This window comes from Ornithorhynchus anatinus, chromosome 2 (genome assembly GCF_004115215.2).
Source record: "Ornithorhynchus anatinus isolate Pmale09 chromosome 2, mOrnAna1.pri.v4, whole genome shotgun sequence".
NCBI lineage: Eukaryota > Metazoa > Chordata > Mammalia > Monotremata > Ornithorhynchidae > Ornithorhynchus > Ornithorhynchus anatinus.
The window spans coordinates 141,743,329-141,761,233 of record NC_041729.1 but is presented as its reverse complement, the minus strand read 5'-3'; the positions used below and the strand labels follow the sequence as shown (position 1 = coordinate 141,761,233).

Below are 17,905 nucleotides of genomic sequence, written 5' to 3'. Positions count from 1 at the left end.
TAGGTGGGCGGCAGAGACTTCAGAGTAGATGTTTGATTTTAGGAGATTGAGTTGACCTAACGATATAATAATAATGACGTTGGTATTCGTTAAGCGCTTAGAGGACTGTTCAAAGCGCTGGGGTGGATACAGGGTCATCAGGGTCGTCCCACGTGGGGCCCACGGTCTTCATCCCCATTTTAACAGACGAGGTGAGTGAGGGACCGAGAAGTGAGGTGACTTGCCCACGGTCCACAACTGCCGACAGGTGGCAGAGCCGGGATTCGAACCCATGACCCCTGACTCCCAAGCCCGGGCTCTTCCCGCCGGTGCCCGCTCTACGGGTGACGGGGGCGGGCGGGCGGGCGGGCTTGAGGGGACGGTCCCCATAGGCCCAGGTCTCAGACAGAACGAGAGTTTCCCCGTCAGGGCCGAAAAGACCCAAAATGATATCTTTCTGGCCTGTTAGCCTGTCCCCTCCCAGGCCTCATCTCCCTGAAAATCCCACGCTCCTCCTCCCCGTGCTCGAGAACGGAAATCGACACCTCCGCCTTGTGGGAAAACCCGTCCCGACCCATTGCGGTGGCGTTTACTCCTGTGTTCTCCATCCTTGACGTTCCGGGAGGGGATTTTTCTCTTGACGCCGTACTCCGTATTGGCGTGTAGTGATCCCTTCTCGCTGGAAGGCATCCCCAGAATGCAGAGAGGTTCGAGAAACAATTTCCACCTCTGGAAGGCCCGGCGGAAGGAAGCGGATGACTGGCTTCGAGGACCTTCACGGTGTAATCCGAACCGACGTAGCAAACGCTCGAAAAGGGTAGAGCGAACCGCCGTGCGCGTGTGGGGGATCGAGACGCGGAAGAGGGGATCTGTAGAAGTCGGAGAGGGAAACTCACGCTCACGGAGGGAGCTCAGAATAGGGCACGCGGAAATCTCGGCGTATCGATCGGGTCGGTGGTATCTACCGAGTGCTGCTGGGGTGGAATGCTGCGCTAAGCCTCGGGAGAGTACGGCGGGCGGAATTGGCAGACTTGTTCCCCGGGAGTTTAGGAAGCCCGATGGTAAGACCGGACCTAAGATCGAGGAGGAAGCAGTCTCCTTGTGGTACCACTTGACGCCTCGGTGCCTCAGTTACCTCATCTGTAAAATGGGGATGAAGACCGTGAGCCTCACGTGGAACGACCCGATTACCCCGTATCTACCCCGGCGCTTAGAACGGTGCTCGGCGCATAGCAGGCGCTTAACGGATACCGACGTTACTCTTACCGTCGCGTTGCGGTGTCTCCGAGTTTGTGTCGTGGTGCCCCCGGGTTGACGTCGTCGCCCTGCCGGCCGAGGTCTCTTGTTTGGAGTTGGGGTGCGTTTATCCGCCCCAGAGACCAGAGGAAATGGGAATTTCCAAGCGGGCATCTGGGGAGGAAGTGGGGCCGGGCCTTAAAGCCAGAGTCACCGAGATGCCGACTCGAACTGAATCGAAAACCTCTCCCCTCAGGTTTAGCGCCATTCGGTGCGCGGCTGCCGTCCCCCGGGTCCGGGCGGAGGATTCCCCCGAGAAGCCGGAACGGGCCCCCCCCGCGCACGTCGAGCGAAGCGCCTCCTGTCAACGGGCTCCCCTCAAACGGCCACGGCCCGGCTACCGCCAAGCCGGCCTCCCACCCGCCTAAAGGGATCATGGGGATGTTTGCCACCAAAGCGGTTTCCAAACCCCAGGACGCCACTAAGGAGACCAAAACGGAAGCGAAGGAAGCGGCAAATGTAAGCTCCCCCGGGGCGGGGGGCGGGGGGGCGGGGGGGCGGGGGGGGGGGCTGTCGAGGTTCGCCCTCGCACCTCGGAGAGAGGAGCAGCTAGCAGGGAAGTCCATCCGGCGAGACGGTCCTCTGGAATCCCTCCCGCTGGTCCTGGTGACGTCAAGGGCGTCGTGACTCCGAGTCTCCTCGCGTCCGGCTGACCTGCCGACGGCTTCCGAGGCCTCCCTCTCCTCGTATTTTGCACGTTGCCGTTCGGGCGAGAGAGAGGTCGGTCCGCTCCAGCTCGGGAATTGACTTTCTCCTTTCGCCTGATAGGAGAAACCGATCTCTCTTTACAGTCTCTCTCTTCCCGCATCCTCGGGGTTAGCGGTCGCGAGGCCCTTTGGACGCCGTGTCTCCAAATATGTCTTGTTTCTCTTGGCTTTGCCTTATAAGCCCAGTTTCCAAATTTAAGACAAGGGCTCTTCCCTTCCTCGCGTTGTTCCTGCCCGTCCGTAAATTCTCTCTGGTTGCTCTTTCCACCTCCCTGTTTGTTTAGTCTCTCTCTCTCTCTCTCTCTCTCTTCTCTCTCTCTCTTTTTTTTTTTTAAACGTGAAAAGTGATGGCAACGAGTTGAGGAAATATCTAGCAGGTTGAATCAGATCTCAGAACTGAAACCCACCGCTCCCGAGGATCATTTTCTTTTCTGAATTCTACTTCGCGCGTGGAGATTTTTTCAAAGGGAAAGCGGAGATTCGGTGGGCTTTTTGTCGTTTCTTAATGCTCTTTACAACATCTGTGAAAGCTTCACCGAGCCTACCGTCTCTGCTGTCCCGGTCGTGCTGCACGGAGGTCTGATCTGATTCCCCTCCGCTGCGGTGAAAGGAGCCTGCTTTGGGACCGTCGGGAGATCAGGCTGTCCCAAGACAAAAGTAGCGAACGAACCGTGCCGCGAGACAGCGGCGTGGCTCAGCGGAAGGAGCCCGGGCTCGGGAGTCAGAGGCCGTGGGTTCTAATCCCGGCTCCGCCGCTGGTCTGCTTGCGTGACCTCGGGCGGGTCGCTTCGCTTCTCTGTGCCTCAGTTACCTCATCTGCCGGAAATGGGGATTAAGAAAACGCGAGCCCCACGGGGGACGATCCGATGACCCTCTGTCTACCCCAGGGCTTAGAACGGCGCTCTGCACATAGCCAGCGCTTAACAGATACCGTAATTATCATCCTCTTTTTCCCTTCTCTGCTTTCAGACGTCGTCGACAACCGGCAAGCCGCCGGGGAAAGGGAACGTGATGAGCAACTTCTTTGGGAAAGCTGCAAATGGGTAAGCCTACCCGGTCCCCGCCTTCTCAGATCCTTCTGCTGATGTACAGTAATGATAACAATATTGTCCTAGCAACGGGGTCTGAGGCTCCCCTCCGAGGACGGCAGTTTAAGGTCACGGTTCTAATCCGCTCCGCCACGTGTCCGCTGTGGGATCTTGGCCCGTCACTTCGCTTCTCTGGCCTGTTTCCTCTGGATACCGGTTCTCCCTCCTACTTAGATTGTGAACCCTAGAATGCGGGACAGGACTTGTGTCCACCCTAATTAACTTGCACCTACCCAGTGCTCAGAAGAGTGTTACTTCTAGGAGTGTTGCGTAGTAAGCACTAAACAGGTACCATACGAAGATAATGCTCCAATAATAAATAATAAAAATGTTGGTATTTGTTAAGCGCTTACTAGGTGCAGAGCACCGTTCTAAGCGCCGGGGTAGACACGGGGGGAATCAGGTTGTCCCACGTGGGGCTCACGGTCTTCATCCCATTTTATAGATGAGGGAACTGAGGCCCAGAGAAGTGAGTGACTCGCCACAGTCACACCGCTGCTGATTCTCTTTCCCTCTTCAAAACCCTACTTAAAACTCACCTCCTCCGAGAGGCCTTCCCAGACCGAGCTCCCCTTCCCCCTCTACTCCCTCTGCCATCCCCCCTTCACCTCTCCGCAGCTAAACCCTCTTTTTCCCCTTTGCCCTCCGCTCCTCCCCCTCTCCCTTCCCATCCCCACGGCACCGTACTCGTCCGCTCGACTGTATACATTTTCGTCACCCTGTTTATTTTGTTGATGAATTGTGCATCGCCTCGATTCTATCTAGTCGCCATCGGTTTTTACGAGACGTTCTTCCCCTCGGCTCTGTTCGTCGCCATCGTCCTCGTCCGTCCGTCTCCCCCGATCGGACCGTGAGCCCGTCAGACGGCGGGGCCCGTCTCTATCCGTTGCCGACTTGTTCGTCCCAAGGGCTCAGTACGGTGCTCTGCACATAGCAAGCGCTCAATAAATACTTTTGAATGAATGAAAGTGGCGGAGCTGGGATTCGAACTCATGACCTCTGACTCCGAAGCCCGGGCTCTTTCCACTGAGCCACGCTGCTTCTCTGGATTAATAAGTAAATCCAAGTTTGCTTTTATTGCTCTGCACCTAGTAAGCGCTCAGTAGATAGATCGAGTGAATGAATTGCCGCCCGAGAGGTTCCCGAGAGCGGAGGTGAGTGAGTTGCTGGACAGCGGGATTAGGAATGTAGACTGTCACGTCGATTCAAGGGTAATCGAGCGGAGATTTGCTCTGCGCATAGTAGGCGCTCAATGAGTACTACTGAATGGATGAATGAATGAATGAATGAAAGATTAAAATGTAGAGAGCAACTGCTGAGATCTCTCCCGTCACGTCAGCTCTGAAACTCATGCCTTAATAATTGCTAATAATCGTGGTCTTTGGTAAGCGCTTCCCGCGTGCCGTTCTAAGCGCCGGGGCGGATACAAGCAGATGGAGTCGGACACAATCCTCGTGGGGCTCCCGGGCTTCGGCCTCATTCTCCAGACGAGGGAACCGAGGCCCAGGGAAGTGAAGCGACTCGCCCGGGGTCACCCAGCGGACAGCTGGCGGAGCCGGGATTGGGACCCAGGTGCCGTCTCCATTAGGCCACGCTGCTTCCTGAGAGGTGCCCTCGCTCGAATGGCGATGGCAGAGTAACCTCCCCCAGGGCGGCCGTATTAGCCGCTACCATCGTTCGGTGCGCGTTCCTACGTTTCCAGATAAGCTGAGGGTCGACGCCGACTTAAACCAGAAGGGCAAGGAGGAGAAGACGACAGCCCAGCCCCCGGTCGTCGAAACCGAAGCCAGACGTCCTCCCGCTACCGGCCCGGAGAAACCCCGCTTGAAAACGGAACCCGTTAAAACGCAGCAGAAGGAGAAGAGGAGGTAAGGCGGCGGCGCGGAGCTTCCGACGGGGAGGGTCTCTCTGCCGGAGGTGGCTAAGGCGCGATCCCGGGGACGATGACCTGTTTGATTTATTTTTGTTTCTCATAATGGTATTTAAGGGCTTCTTATTGTGCCAGGCGGCTTTCTGAGCGCCGGGGTGGATCCGAGTAGCGGAGGAACGGCGTGGCGCAGTAGACGGAGGGTCGTGGGTTCCGATTCCGACTCTGCCGCTTGTCTGCTGCGTGACCTAGGGCGACTGCGGACTTCGCTTCTCGGGGCCTCGGTTCCCTGAGCGGTAAAACGGAGGTCAAGACTGTGAGCCCCACGTGGGACGGGGACCGTGTCCGACCTAATTATCTCGCGTCTACCCCGGCGCTTAGAACAGTGCCCGGCACACAGTAAGCGCTTAACGGACCCCACGATGATAATAATAACAGTCCGAGCTAACCAGGTCGGACACACTCCCCGTCCCCCACGGGGCTCACGGCCTTCATCCCCATTTGACGGGTGAGGAAACCGAGATCCAGAGAAGCGAAGCGAGTGGCCCAAGGTCACGCGGCAAAGTGGCGGAGCCGGGATCGGGACCCAGGTCCTTCTGACCCCCCGGGCCCGGGCTAGCTCGTTGCGGACGGGGAACGTTTGAGTTCTGTGGTTCGGTCGCCGTCTCCCAAGCGCTCGGCACGGTGCTCCTCACGCCGTAAGCGCTCATGAAGTACGCCTGACCGGCTGACTCGGCCCACGCTACCTCTCCGTGTTGTCAACGGAGAAGCAGCCCCGCTTCGGGCCAGAGGGCCCCCTTTTACAGCGCCAACCCCGAGCAGACAGCCGCCCCTCTCGCCGGTTCCCCGAGACCGTCGGGGGGCAGGAAGATCCGTCCCGGGGCCGGGCGCCTCCGAAAAATCCGCAGCCGATCGCCCGGCCCCCCACCCCGCCCCGGCCGCGTCGATCCGGCCCGCGCCTGCCCCACTCGGAGCGAGAGTCTCCAGCTCCGCGTTTACGCACGTTTACCGTTTTCAGTCAGGCTTAAGAGAGGACTCTCTGTGTTGACTTTTTCTATCAATGAGTTTATTTTTCAAGTGGTCAGATGTAATTAGAAAAGAAAACAGAGGCCCCGCAAGCTGTGAAAAACGAGTTCCGGGAGTCGGAGACGCTACCTCATAGTCGGTGGCAATAAGTCTGTGGAAAGACTCCCCGCGGGGTCCCGGCCGACCCCGGGGGAGGGGCGGCTTGGCGGGGGGGCGGCCAGGTCGCGGCGCCCTGGGCCCTCCCTGGGCCGCCGGCCGGGCGCCGGTGAGGTGGACGATGACGGGGATGGCGGTCTTCGGTAAGCGCTCACCGCGCGCCGGGCGCTGTACTAGGCGTTGGGGTAGACGCGAGGTAAGTCGGGTTGGATGCGGACTCTGTCCCCCATGATGGTAGCGGCAGCGGAGGTGTTCGTTCGATTCCTTTGGGCCAGGCACCGTACCGAGTGCTCGTCCCGTATGATGATGATGACGACGATTGCGGCATTTCGTCCGTTCGGCAGTATGTGTTGACCGCCTGCCACGTGCAGGGCACTGTACCGAGCGCTCGGAACGGACGGTCGGGCGACAGGGAGAGACCATCCCCGCCCGACGACGGGCTCGCGGTCTAAACGGGGGAGGCGGACAGCAGAGCCAGACGGAACGAGACGGAAACGAGACAGCGTCATCGAGATGAATAGAATCAAGGGGACGGGCACCTCATTAACAAAATAAATAGGGTGATAAATAATACATACAAATGAGCACAGTGCCGAGGGGAAGGGGGAAGAGCGGAGGGTGGAGGGGACGCGAGGCTCTGTACCGAGCGGCGGGACGGAACGGAGTGATTTGGTCGGACTCGGTCCCTGTCCCAATTCATAATAATTGCAGTATTTGTTAAGCGCTTGCTAGGTGGTAGGAACTCCGCTGAGCATCGAGGTAGAGACGAGGTAATTACCTCGGACGTGGTCTCTGTCCCACAGTAATGACAGTAATCATCGTAATCGCGGTATTCGTTGCCGCCTATATAAACACTGTATTGTAGACATAATAACCGTGGTATTCGTTGAGCGCTTACTGAGCGTCAGGCACCGTACTGTGCGCTGGGGTGGATAACGCGGCGATTGGGATGGACCCGGTCCCCGTCCCTCATCAGGCTCACGCTCTCACTGTCCGTTTTACAGAGGAGAGAACCGAGGCCCACTGAAGTGACTCGCCCAAGGTCACAAGCGGCGGAGCCGGGATTAGGACCCAAGTCCTTCCGACTCCCGGGCCCGTGCGCCGTCCGTTCGGCCACGATGCTTCTCTGGTGCAGTGCCCGAGAGCCCTCTCTGTGCCACAAGGCGGGAGCGGGTCAGTGGGGCCTATTTATCGAGCGCTTACTGTGTGCGGAGCCCTGTACTAAGCGCTGGGGGGAGGACGGTTGAGACGCATTCCCTGCCCGCAGCGAGCTCGCGGTCTAGGGGGTGAGACAGGTGGGTCGGAACCACGCCGAGCCGCGTGCCCGTGGTCGTGGCCGGCGAGACGGTGGTATCCCGTGGACCATCACTTAGGGTGTGTCCGTCCACCTAAATCCTTTCTTCGCATTGTCGTCGGCCTCCCTCTCTCGTCTGTCGTGGGCAGGAAACGTTCTGCTGATGTTGCTGTAGCGTGCTCTCCCGAGCGCTTAGAACAGTGCTCTGCACATAGTGAGCGCTCAATGAATACCACCGAATGGCTGCCCAGGACCACCCCCTGAACTCTCACGTTGATCTCTGCTTCTGACCCTAACGGGTACCATAAAAAAAAAATAAAAATGAATCAGTAACTTCACTGTGGGCAGGGAACGTGTCTATCGACTCTGTAACGTCGTACTCTCCCGAGCGCTTAGTGCAGTGCCGTGTACGCGGGAGACGCTCAGTAAGAATGGAAGTTCATTGTGGGCAGGGAACGGATCTTTTTATCGTTGTATTATACTCTCCCAAGCGCTTAGTACGGGGCTCTGCTGTCTCCCCCCTTTTAGACTGCTGAGCCTGGCTCAGTGGAAAGAGCCCGGGTTTGGGAGTCGGAGGTCACGGGTTCGAATCCCGGCTCTGCCACTTAGCTGTGTTACTGTGGACAAGTCACTTCACGTCTGTGTGCATCAGTTCCCTCATCTGGAAAATGGGGATGAAGACCGGGAGCCTCCCGTGGGCCAACCTGATGACCCTGCATCTCCCCCAGCACTTAGAACAGTGCTCTGCGCATAGTAAGCGCTTAACAAATACCAACATTATTATTATTATTATTATTGTTAGACCGTGAGCCCGTTATGGGCAGGGATTGTCTCTACCTGTTGCCGAATCGTACTTCCCAAGCGCTTAGTACAGTGCTCTGCACCCAGTGAGCGCTCGGTAACTACAGTCGAACGAACGAAAGGAAGCGCTCGATAAATACGATGGAACGAGTGAGGAGGATCGACTGATTTGGTTTCGAATTCCTTCTCGCCGTAGATAATATGCCAATTTTGTTTCTGGGTAGCACTCGAGAGAAACGGCCCCAGATTTCAGATGGGGAGGCTAAGGAAGATGAAAACAAGAAGAAGAAGAGACGGAGGATTAAACTTCCCGAGTCTGACAGCAGCGAAGATGAGGGTAAGAATCACTGATTTTCTGTTGAATGTCAATGAGTGTCATCTACCCCTAGCCGTTTCTATTACTATTATTATTATTATTATTGCATCTATTAAACACTTGCTATCTGCCAAGCACTGTTTTTAACTCTGCGGTAGAAACGAATCAATCAGGTCGGACCCATTCCCTGTGCCCGTGGGGTTCACGGACGCAGCACGGCCTAGTGGATAGAGCACGGGCCTGGGAGTCAGAAAGTCATGGGTTTTAATCCCGGCTCCTCCCCTTGTCTGCTGTGTGACCTCGGGCGAGTCGCTTCAGCTCTCTGTGCCTCAGTTCCCTCATCTGTCAAATGGGGATTGAGACTGGGAGCCCTGCGTGGGACAGGCACCCTATCCAATCCGATTAACTTGTATCTCCCCCCAGCGCGTAGAACGGTGCCTGGTACGTAATAAGCGCTTCACGGGTGTCACAGTTATTATTACCGTGCTCTCCCGAGGGCTGAGTACAGTGCTCGACACAGTCATTCTTTCATTCGGTAATATTTATTGAGCGCTTGCTATGTGCAGAGCACTGTACTAAGCGCTTGGAATGCACAGATCGGTAACAGATAGAGACGGTCCCCGCCCTTTGACGGGCTCACGGTCTAATCGACTTACAGTCAGCACGCAGTAATTAAATACCACTGATTGTTAATCACAGTTCGCCTCCAGGTCTCACAGTTAACAAGAGGAGAGTTCGTTTGACCTTTCCTCTCTGTGTGACCGTAAGCTCGTCGTGGGCGGGGAATGTGTCCGTTATATTCTGCTCACCCATGTGCCGTGCACATCGTAAGCGCGCAATGACTTATGATTGATTTTTCTTGGATGTGATGTAGACATTTGAGGGAAGGTCGTAGGTTTTCCTCCTGAGCCCGACATTTCTCTAAGGTTAAGTTCCCTCTAGGCTGTGAGCACTTTGTGGGCAAGGACACCTGTCTCCCAACTCTGTTATATTGTACTCTCCCAAGTGCTTAGTACGGTGCTCTGAGTGATAATAATAATAATAATAATAATAATGGTGCTTAAGTACATACCAGCTGAGGTAAATGCAAGTTAACCAGGTTGGACACAGTCCCTGTCCCACACAGGGCTCACAGTCTTAATCCCCATTTTCCAGATGAGGTCACTGAGGCCCAGAGAAGTGACTTGCCTAAGGTCACACAGCGGGCAAAGTGCTTAGTAAAGCGCTGTGCACACAGTAAGCGCTCAATAGGTACGATGGAATGAAATGACCAAGCCGGGATAAGAACCCGGGGCCTTCCGACTCCCAGGCCGGTGCTCTACCCCTTCAGCTGTGCTCGCCAGCATTCGTCGAACACGGTGAGTGCCCGGTGAAGGTGGTCGACCGGCTGATTGTCCGCAAAGTCCGGGAAGTTGCCCGGTTTCGTCTGGGTTGCGTGGTCGGCCTCCCGAGGCTTCTGGCGCCCGCCCTCCGAGCACGGCGATCCCCTCGGTACGTACTGTCCTCGCCGCTCGAGGCTCCTTGCGGGCAGGGGAACGTGGCTGCCAACTCCATTATATTGCCTGGCGTGGCGGATGGAGCCCGGACCTGGGAGTCAGAAGGTCGTGGGTTCTAATCCCGCCTCCGCGACCTCATCTGTAAAATGGGGATAATAATAATAACAGTAATAATAATGGTGGTGGTATTTGTTAAGCACTTACTACGTGCCTAGCACTGTTCTGAGCTCTCGGGGGGATACGCGGTGATCGGATCGTCCCACGTGAGGCTCACAGTTTCAATCCCCACTTTACAGATGAGGTATCTGAGGCCCAGAGAAGTGAAGTGACTTGCCCAAAGTCACACAGCTGGCACGCGGCAGAGCCGGGATTAGAACCCGTGACCGCTGACTCCCAAGCCCGGGCTCTCTCCTCTGAGCCACGCTGCTTGGGAGCCCCACGTGGGACAACCTGATTACCTGGGATCTATACCAGTGCTCAGAACCGTGCTCGGCACATGACAAGCGCTTAACAGATGCCAATATTAGTATTATTAGTACTCTCCCAAATGGTTGGCGCGGTGTTGGGCACCCAGTAAATGTCACTAAATAGCGTTGTTTATTGGTGGGGCCCGTGCTTACTGTTCTGGTTGCGAATTTCAGCGACAGAGGCGAGCACCATTTGTACTTATTTTACTCTTGCGCTCTATCAGTCGACCGATCGGTGGTATGAATTGGGCACTTATTCGGTGCGGCGCACTGTACTAAACACTTGGGAGAGGTCAGTGCCGCGGAATGAGCGGACGGGTTCCCTGCCCCTGACAAACTTCCAGTCTGGAGTGGGGAGACAGACATTAATATGAATAAATGAGTGATTTATCGTACGTAATTTAAAGACAGGTGCACGTCTGTGCTCTGACAGAGGCTCAGCTGCTCTCCAAACCCAGACATCCAAGCCCAGTCTCATTAGCCTGAGCGCTCTGTGGCCAGATAATAGTAATGGCAATGACGAGTCGTAATTATGGCATCTGTAAAGTGCTCTTTGTGGGTCAGACACCGTACTAAGCGCCGGACTGGATACAAGCCAGTCGGGTTGGACGCGGTCCCCGTCCCACGTGGGGCTCACCGTCTTAATCCCCATTTCCCAGATGAGGTAACCGAGGCCCAGAGACGCGATGCGACTTGCCCACGGTCACACGGCAGGCAAGTGCCGGAGCCAGGATTGGAACCCGTGGCCTCCCGACTCCCGGCCCAAGCTCTAACCACCAGGCTTATGCTGCCGCCATGTGCCGTGCTGTGTTTTAAAGGGCAGTGCAGGCTATTCAGTCTAGAAAGGAGGGAGAGAGGAGACACGACGGAGGTAGTTGATGATCATCGTGGTATCCGTTAAGCGCTTACTCTATGCCAGGCACTGTACTGAGCGCTGGAGTGGGTATCTTCATCACCTCGTTTATTCTGCTTAATGAGATGTACATCACCCCGATTCTGTTTGCCCTTGTTTTCACGAGACGTTCTTCCCCTCGACTCTGTTTATCGCCGTCGTTCTCGTCCGCCCGTCTCCCCCGATCGGACCGTGAGCCCGTCAGAGGGCGGGGACCGCCTCTGTCTGTTGCCGACCTGTCCGTTCCGAGCGCTCGGTACGGTGCTCTGCACAGAGTGAGCGCTCAATAAATACTATCGAATGAATGAATGAATGAATGAATGCAAGCAAATGGGGTCGGACGCAGTCCCTGGCGCACGTGGGGCTCCCGGGCTCGGTCCCCGTTTTACAGATGACAGGGATCGTTAATCGAATGGACGAGAGGGACTGTTCCCCCGGATTTCACGGCCAGTTTCCTTTTTGGCATTTGACTAAATCTGCAGCCCCCTGTACGTCTGAATCCCTCAGCGTCTGCCCTCTGGGAGGGAAAGGGAATTTAGGCAATCCGAGCCGGGCCGGTGAAGGACTTTGAAAAAGGCGGCCAGAGTCCAGGACCCGCTGCCGAGCGCGGTGAGAAGTCAAGCGAGAGGCCGGTAGAGCGGTCAGAGAACCGGGCGGAGACGACAGCTCTGACGGTAACCGTCAGCGGACGGGGCCCTGCCGAAAAAGCCAAGTCAAGTGGTGATTGAATGAAATGAAATAAAATAGACTGTGGTATCTGCTAAGCGCTTACTATGTGCAGAGCACCGTTCTAAGCGCTGGGGGATACAGGGTGATCAGGTGGTCCCACGTGGGGCTCACAGTCTTCATCCCCATTTTACAGACGAGGTAGCTGAGCCCCAGAGAAGCGAAGCGACTTGCCCAAGGTCACACAGCTGACTAGCGGCGGAGCCGGGATTAGAACCCGTGACCTCTGACGCCCAAGCCCGGGCTCTTGCCGCCGAGCCACGCTGGCAACTTCCCGTGCTCAGGAGAATAATAAGTACGGCATTTTGGCTAAGCGTCCGCTCTGCGTCAAGAACCACTCACTGTAAGTGCTGGGTTAGAGACGACAAGGGATCGAATCCCCGTTTTACAGTTGAAGAAGCCGAGGCCCAGAGAAGCGAAGTGACGGCTCAGGGTCACCCAGCGAGCGAGCGGCGGGGCCGGAATTAGAACCCAGGTCCTCCGACTCTCAGGCCTGGGTTCTTTTCTGCAGGAGTCGCCTTCCTGCCATCTTCGGATGCCAAAATCGGGCCCTCACCTGGGTCTCTCTTCCATCTCCGCCGTTCGCGCCCACTCGTTTTCTTCCTCCCCAGCTCGTCTCTTTCTCCCCTCTTGCCTCCCTGTCCTCGTATGCGTTTCCCCGCCCCCCGCCGAAGCGATCAGCGGCCGCTGGCTTCTGCCCGGGACGTTCTCGCTCTAGGCTTCGAGGGTCTCCGTCCCCTCGCCCCCTCCCACCTCTCCTCCCTTCTCTCTTTCCACCGCGCGCTCCGCTCCTCCGCCGCCCGCCTCCTCGCCGTCCCCCGGTCTCGCCCGTCCCGCCGTCGACCCCCGGGCCGCGTCCTCCCGCGGTCCCGGAACGCGCCCCCCCCCCCCCCCCCCCGCCCACCTCCGCCAAACTCGTTCTCTTCCCCTCTTCGAAACCCTACTTAGAGCTCACCTCCTCCGAGAGGCCTGCCCCCACTGGGCTCCCCCCTTTTCCCTCTGCTCCCCCTACCCCCCCTTCGCCTCTCCGCAGCTAAACCCTCTTCTCCCCCCTTTCCCTCTGCTCCTCCCCCCCTCCCGTCCCACCCCCTCGGCACCGTCCTCGTCCGCTCGACTGCATATATCTTCATCACCCTATTTATTTTGTTAATGAGATGTACATCGCCCTGATTCTGTTTATTTGCCGTTGTTTTAATGAGATGCTCTTCCCCACGATTCTATTTACTGCCATCGTTCTCGTCCGCCCGTCTCCCCCGAGTAGACCGTGAGCCCGTCAAAGGGCAGGGACCGTCTCCATCTGTTACCGATTTGTCCATTCCGAGCGCTTAGTCCGGTGCTCTGCACGGAGTAAGCGCTCAATAACTACTATCGAATGAATGAACATTCATACGCGAAGGCGTCTGTCTGACCTCAAGGGATGTCAGGTGCAAGGCATCATGGTACAAACGCCTCAATACAACGCGAGGACAAGAGTTTAATAATAATAATTATAATAACAATCATGCTGTTTATCAAGCGCTTACTATATTCTAGAGAAGCAGCGTGGCTCAGTGGAAAGAGCGCGGGCTTTGGAGTCAGAGGTCATGAGTTCGAAACCCGGCTCTGCCGCTTGTCGGCTGTGTGACCGTGGGCGAGTCACTTGGCTTCTCTGTGCCGCAGTGACCTCATCTGTAAAATGGGGATGAAGACCGTGAGCCCCACGTGGGACAAACCTGATTCCCCTGTGTCTACCCCGGCGCTTAGAACAGTGCTCTGCACATAGTAAGCGCTTAACAAATACCAACATTATCATTATTATTATGGGGTAGATACAAGCTCATTCATCTGACTGTGTTCTAAGCGCTGGAGCAGATACAAGCTCATTCATTTATTCAATAGTATTTACTGAGCGCTTACTATGTGCAGGACACTGTACTAAGTGCTTGGAATGTACAATTCGGCAAAAGATAGAGACCATCCCTGCCCAGTGACGGGCTTTACAGTCTAATGAGGGGAGAGAGGAGGACAAAAACAAGACAACGTAATCACGACAGATAAAATCAAGGGGACGTACACCTCATTCAGGTCGTCCCACGTGGGGCTCACACTTTTAATCCCCGTTTCACAGATGAGGGAACCGAGGCACAGAGAAATGACTTGCCCAGGGTCACCCCGCAGACAAGTGGCGAAGCCGGGAATAGAACTCACGTCCTCTGACTCCGAAGCCCGAGCTCTTTTCACTAAGCCACGCTGCTTCTCTGCTCGTCTTCTCTACTTATTAGTACAGGATTTGTCGTGGGCAGGGAACTCATCCTTTTACCGTTCCAGGGTCCTCTCCCCAGCGCTTAGTCCAGAAGCAGCGTGGCCCAGCGGATAGAGCACGGGCCTGGGAGTCAAAGGGTAATGGGTCCTAATCCCGGCTGTCCGACACGGGCAAGTCGCCTTTCTTCTCTGGGCCTCAGTTCCCTCATCTGTAAAATGGGGGTTGAGACCGGGAACCCCACCTGAGACAGGGGCCGTGTCCAACCCGATTATCTTGTACCTACCCCGGCGCTTAGAACGGTGCCTGGCGTATAGTAAGCACTTAAACGCCATAATGACGATAGTAATTATTATTATTATAGTAAGCGCTCAATAGATACGATTGAATGAATGAATGGAGATCCCATAAAAGCTTAATTAATTTTATTTTTTTTAAAAAAGCTTAAATTTTGTGGCCCCCCAGAAGAGGCCCTTGGCAAAGGAGAGCGGCCTAGGTGAAAGCACGGGGGCCTGGAAATCGGGAGCTCCAAGTTTTAGTTTCGTCTCCACCCCTTCGGCCAATCGACTGAGCGGTTTCCGTGCGCGGAGCACCGTGCCAAGTGCCGAGGAGATGAATGGGCGACACGTCCCCCGCCCACACTGAGCTTACGGTCTAGAGCGGGAGACGGACGTTAATATAAATAAATTACGGATCTGCCCGTGCCTGCCGTGCGACCCCGGGGCGGTCATTTCTCTCTGCCCCGGTTGCCTCGTCTGAAAAATGGGGATTAAAATACCCGTTCTTCCTCCCCCTTGTATTTTGAGCCCCGAGGGGGACAGCGAACGAGTCTGATCTGACTCTGTCGTCCACTCCGGCGCTCAGCACACAGTAAGGGCTTAATGAATTACGCTATTCTCATTACCGTTTAAGGATTTAAACGATCACAGGGGCTGCAGATTTAGGCGTATGCCTAAAAGGGATTTCCAATTTGCCTGGCAAATTATTTCAGTGCCCTTGTAGCCTAAATGTTGCCTCAGGACCTTCTTTCATGGCTCAGCGTATTCTTAGAATACCCTTCTTTTTTTCCCCAAATCCTTGCCCCGAACTCCACGAACCCTCCCCCTTCCTACATTCCAACGGCCTTTCAGATGGAGCTGCTTTCAAGCCCCGACCGAAACGAAGGATTCGCCGGTATCCCAGTGCCCTGCCTTGTAACTCCCTCTGTCCTGAAATGTGGCTGCTTCACCCTTTCGATCACAAGAGGCTTTCTTTCGATTTAGCGATGATGATGATAATATCGATGGTATTTGTTAAGTGCTTACTACGTGCAAAGCCCTGTTCTAAGCGCTGGGGGGATACGAGGTGATCAGGTTGTCCCACGTGGGGCTCACAGTCTCAACGCCCATTTACAGATGAGCGAACTGAGGCGCAGAGAAGTGAAGTGACTTGCCCAGGGTCACCCGGCCGACCGCTGGCGGAGGCGGGATTAGAACCCATGACCTCGGACTCCCAAGCCCGGGCTCTTTCCACTGAGTCATGCTGCTCCTCAGTAGTGTTCAGTAGTATTACGCTTGCTACGTACAGAGCGCCGTATTTGTAATAGTAATAATGATAATAATTGTGTCTTTTAAGCGCTTACTATGAGCAGTATCACGGCCTAGTGGGTAGAGGAGAAGCCTGGGCGTCGGAAGGACCTGGGTTCTGATCCCGGCTCTTCCATTGTCTGCTGTGTGACCTCGGGCAAGTCACTTCACTTCTCTGGGCCTCAGCGACCACATCTGGAAATTGGGGATTGAGACTCCGAGCCCCACGTAGGGACCGTATCCCACCCGATTGCCTCGGATCCACCAGGACAAGGCCTGACCCACAGAAGGTGCTTAACAGATACCACGGTTGTTATCATGTGCCGGGCATTGTTCTAAGCGCTGGGGTAGATCCGAGGTAGTCGGGTTGGACACGGTCCCTGTCCCACACAGGGCTCACGGTCTTAATCCCCATTTTACAGATGAGGGAACCGAGGCCCAGAGAAGTGAAGCGACTTGCCCAGGGTCACACAGCAGCCAAGTGGAGGAGCCGGGATCAGAACCCAGGTCTTTCTGACTCCCAAGCCCGGGCTCTGTCCCCCCCGGGCCACACTGCTCCTCTAAGCCCTGGGAAAGAAACTAGAGGTGGGAACTACACACGGTCCTGTGTATGTATGCGGTAGATGGCCAGTTGGGCGTCTCCTTCTTCTAGGTATTCACCGCGGAGAGTCGATCTTACACCGAAAGGCCTCAAACGGAGCAGGGCCACGTTCTCTTTAATTTGGGTACGGCGTCTAACTCCGGCGCACCAATCGAGCGGTGATTTCCGACGGCGAGGGCGGGTGGCGATCGGTTGAGAGACGGGCACAGGCTATTTAAGGAAAACACGTTCCAGAATCAGCAGTAGAATGCACGACTCCAGAAATCGTAGCTTTCGTTACTAAGTAATTCCAGACGTGGCTCTTTTTTGTTTCTTTTTCTCCCCCCTCCCCACTCTTGGTAACGTTTCAGCACTCTTCAGAGTCGCAGTCCATCGCTGTAGTTTGCCTAGCTTAGCACCTTGACCTTCCAGAAAGTGGACGCGTTGGCTGGTCTCTCCGCTCGGTTTTCCAACTCGGGCTTCGTGTTACGGATTAGCTGTCCAGGGCCCGGCGGAGCGGCTGGACGCATCCCTCCTCTTGTGTCGGTGGCCCTGCGCTTTAGAAGACCGGAGGTTCTGTCCGTGTTGGAAATGGCTCGTCCGTCGTTCTGCCGTGATTTCTCCTCCGCTTCACCTCCGCAGGTCGCTTGGCTGTGCGGTCCAGGCCTATTTTTAACAGTGACCTAATCATCTGGGGGTAGTTTTCGCAGCCAGAATCTACTCTAACGGCCTGAGCCCAGCCAACTGACCACGGGGGGACCGGGGGGAACGTAAAAAGCGCCTCAGTCCCTCCTCCGACAGATTCGACGTAGCCCTCGAGCAATAGGTCACGCGAGAGTTTTTCGACTGCCGCCCGTCCCGATCTTTTGCGGGCCTCCCTTGGCCGGCACCAGCTCCAGAGCGGCGTCGAGATGGCGTGACCACCTGTTCTCCGAGCGGGGGGGCGAGCCGCGGATACCGGCTCCTCTCCGGCCTCCCGTTGTCGGCTCCGGGGTCGTCTCGCGACGCGGCGGGCTTGTCGACTGATTCCCTCGGTCGGGAGCCCGGAAGACATTTCGGCTCTTTTCGTTAACTTGGGGTAGAGAAAACCGCTATTTCCCTGGCAGTCGTGAGCCGCCGGGGGAGTATCAACTGCCCCGGAGGGGATTTTTTTTGGAGACGAAGAGCACAGCTTTGGAGGAAGCCAGCGAGTTAAGCTCCTTTTAAAATAGCAGCTTTTTGTGAGGATGGGGGGGGGGGACGGGACGAGATCCTGCCCTGTCACAATTTTATTTGCTAATTTGTAGTTTGTTTTATGCTTTAGCTGTGCCAGACTCTCCCGGGGCTCATGAAGCCGAGTTACCACCTTCACCCCCTCCTCCTCTGCCTCTGAAGAGCGAACCGGAACCTCTTTGCATCAAGGTAAAAATC

The 17,905-nt window shown here is 55.9% G+C and overlaps 1 protein-coding gene across 1 annotated transcript in view; it reads left to right on the top strand.

Annotated features, from left to right (window-relative positions):
• Positions 1-17,905, top strand: part of POLD3 (DNA polymerase delta 3, accessory subunit) — a 60,499-nt gene that overhangs the window by 25,136 nt on the left and 17,458 nt on the right. Inside the window, 6 exon segments of the mRNA XM_029057535.2 lie at positions 1,472-1,547; positions 1,549-1,734; positions 2,952-3,029; positions 4,778-4,938; positions 8,439-8,551; positions 17,799-17,896. Coding sequence (XP_028913368.1) covers positions 1,472-1,547; positions 1,549-1,734; positions 2,952-3,029; positions 4,778-4,938; positions 8,439-8,551; positions 17,799-17,896 — 712 coding nt within the window.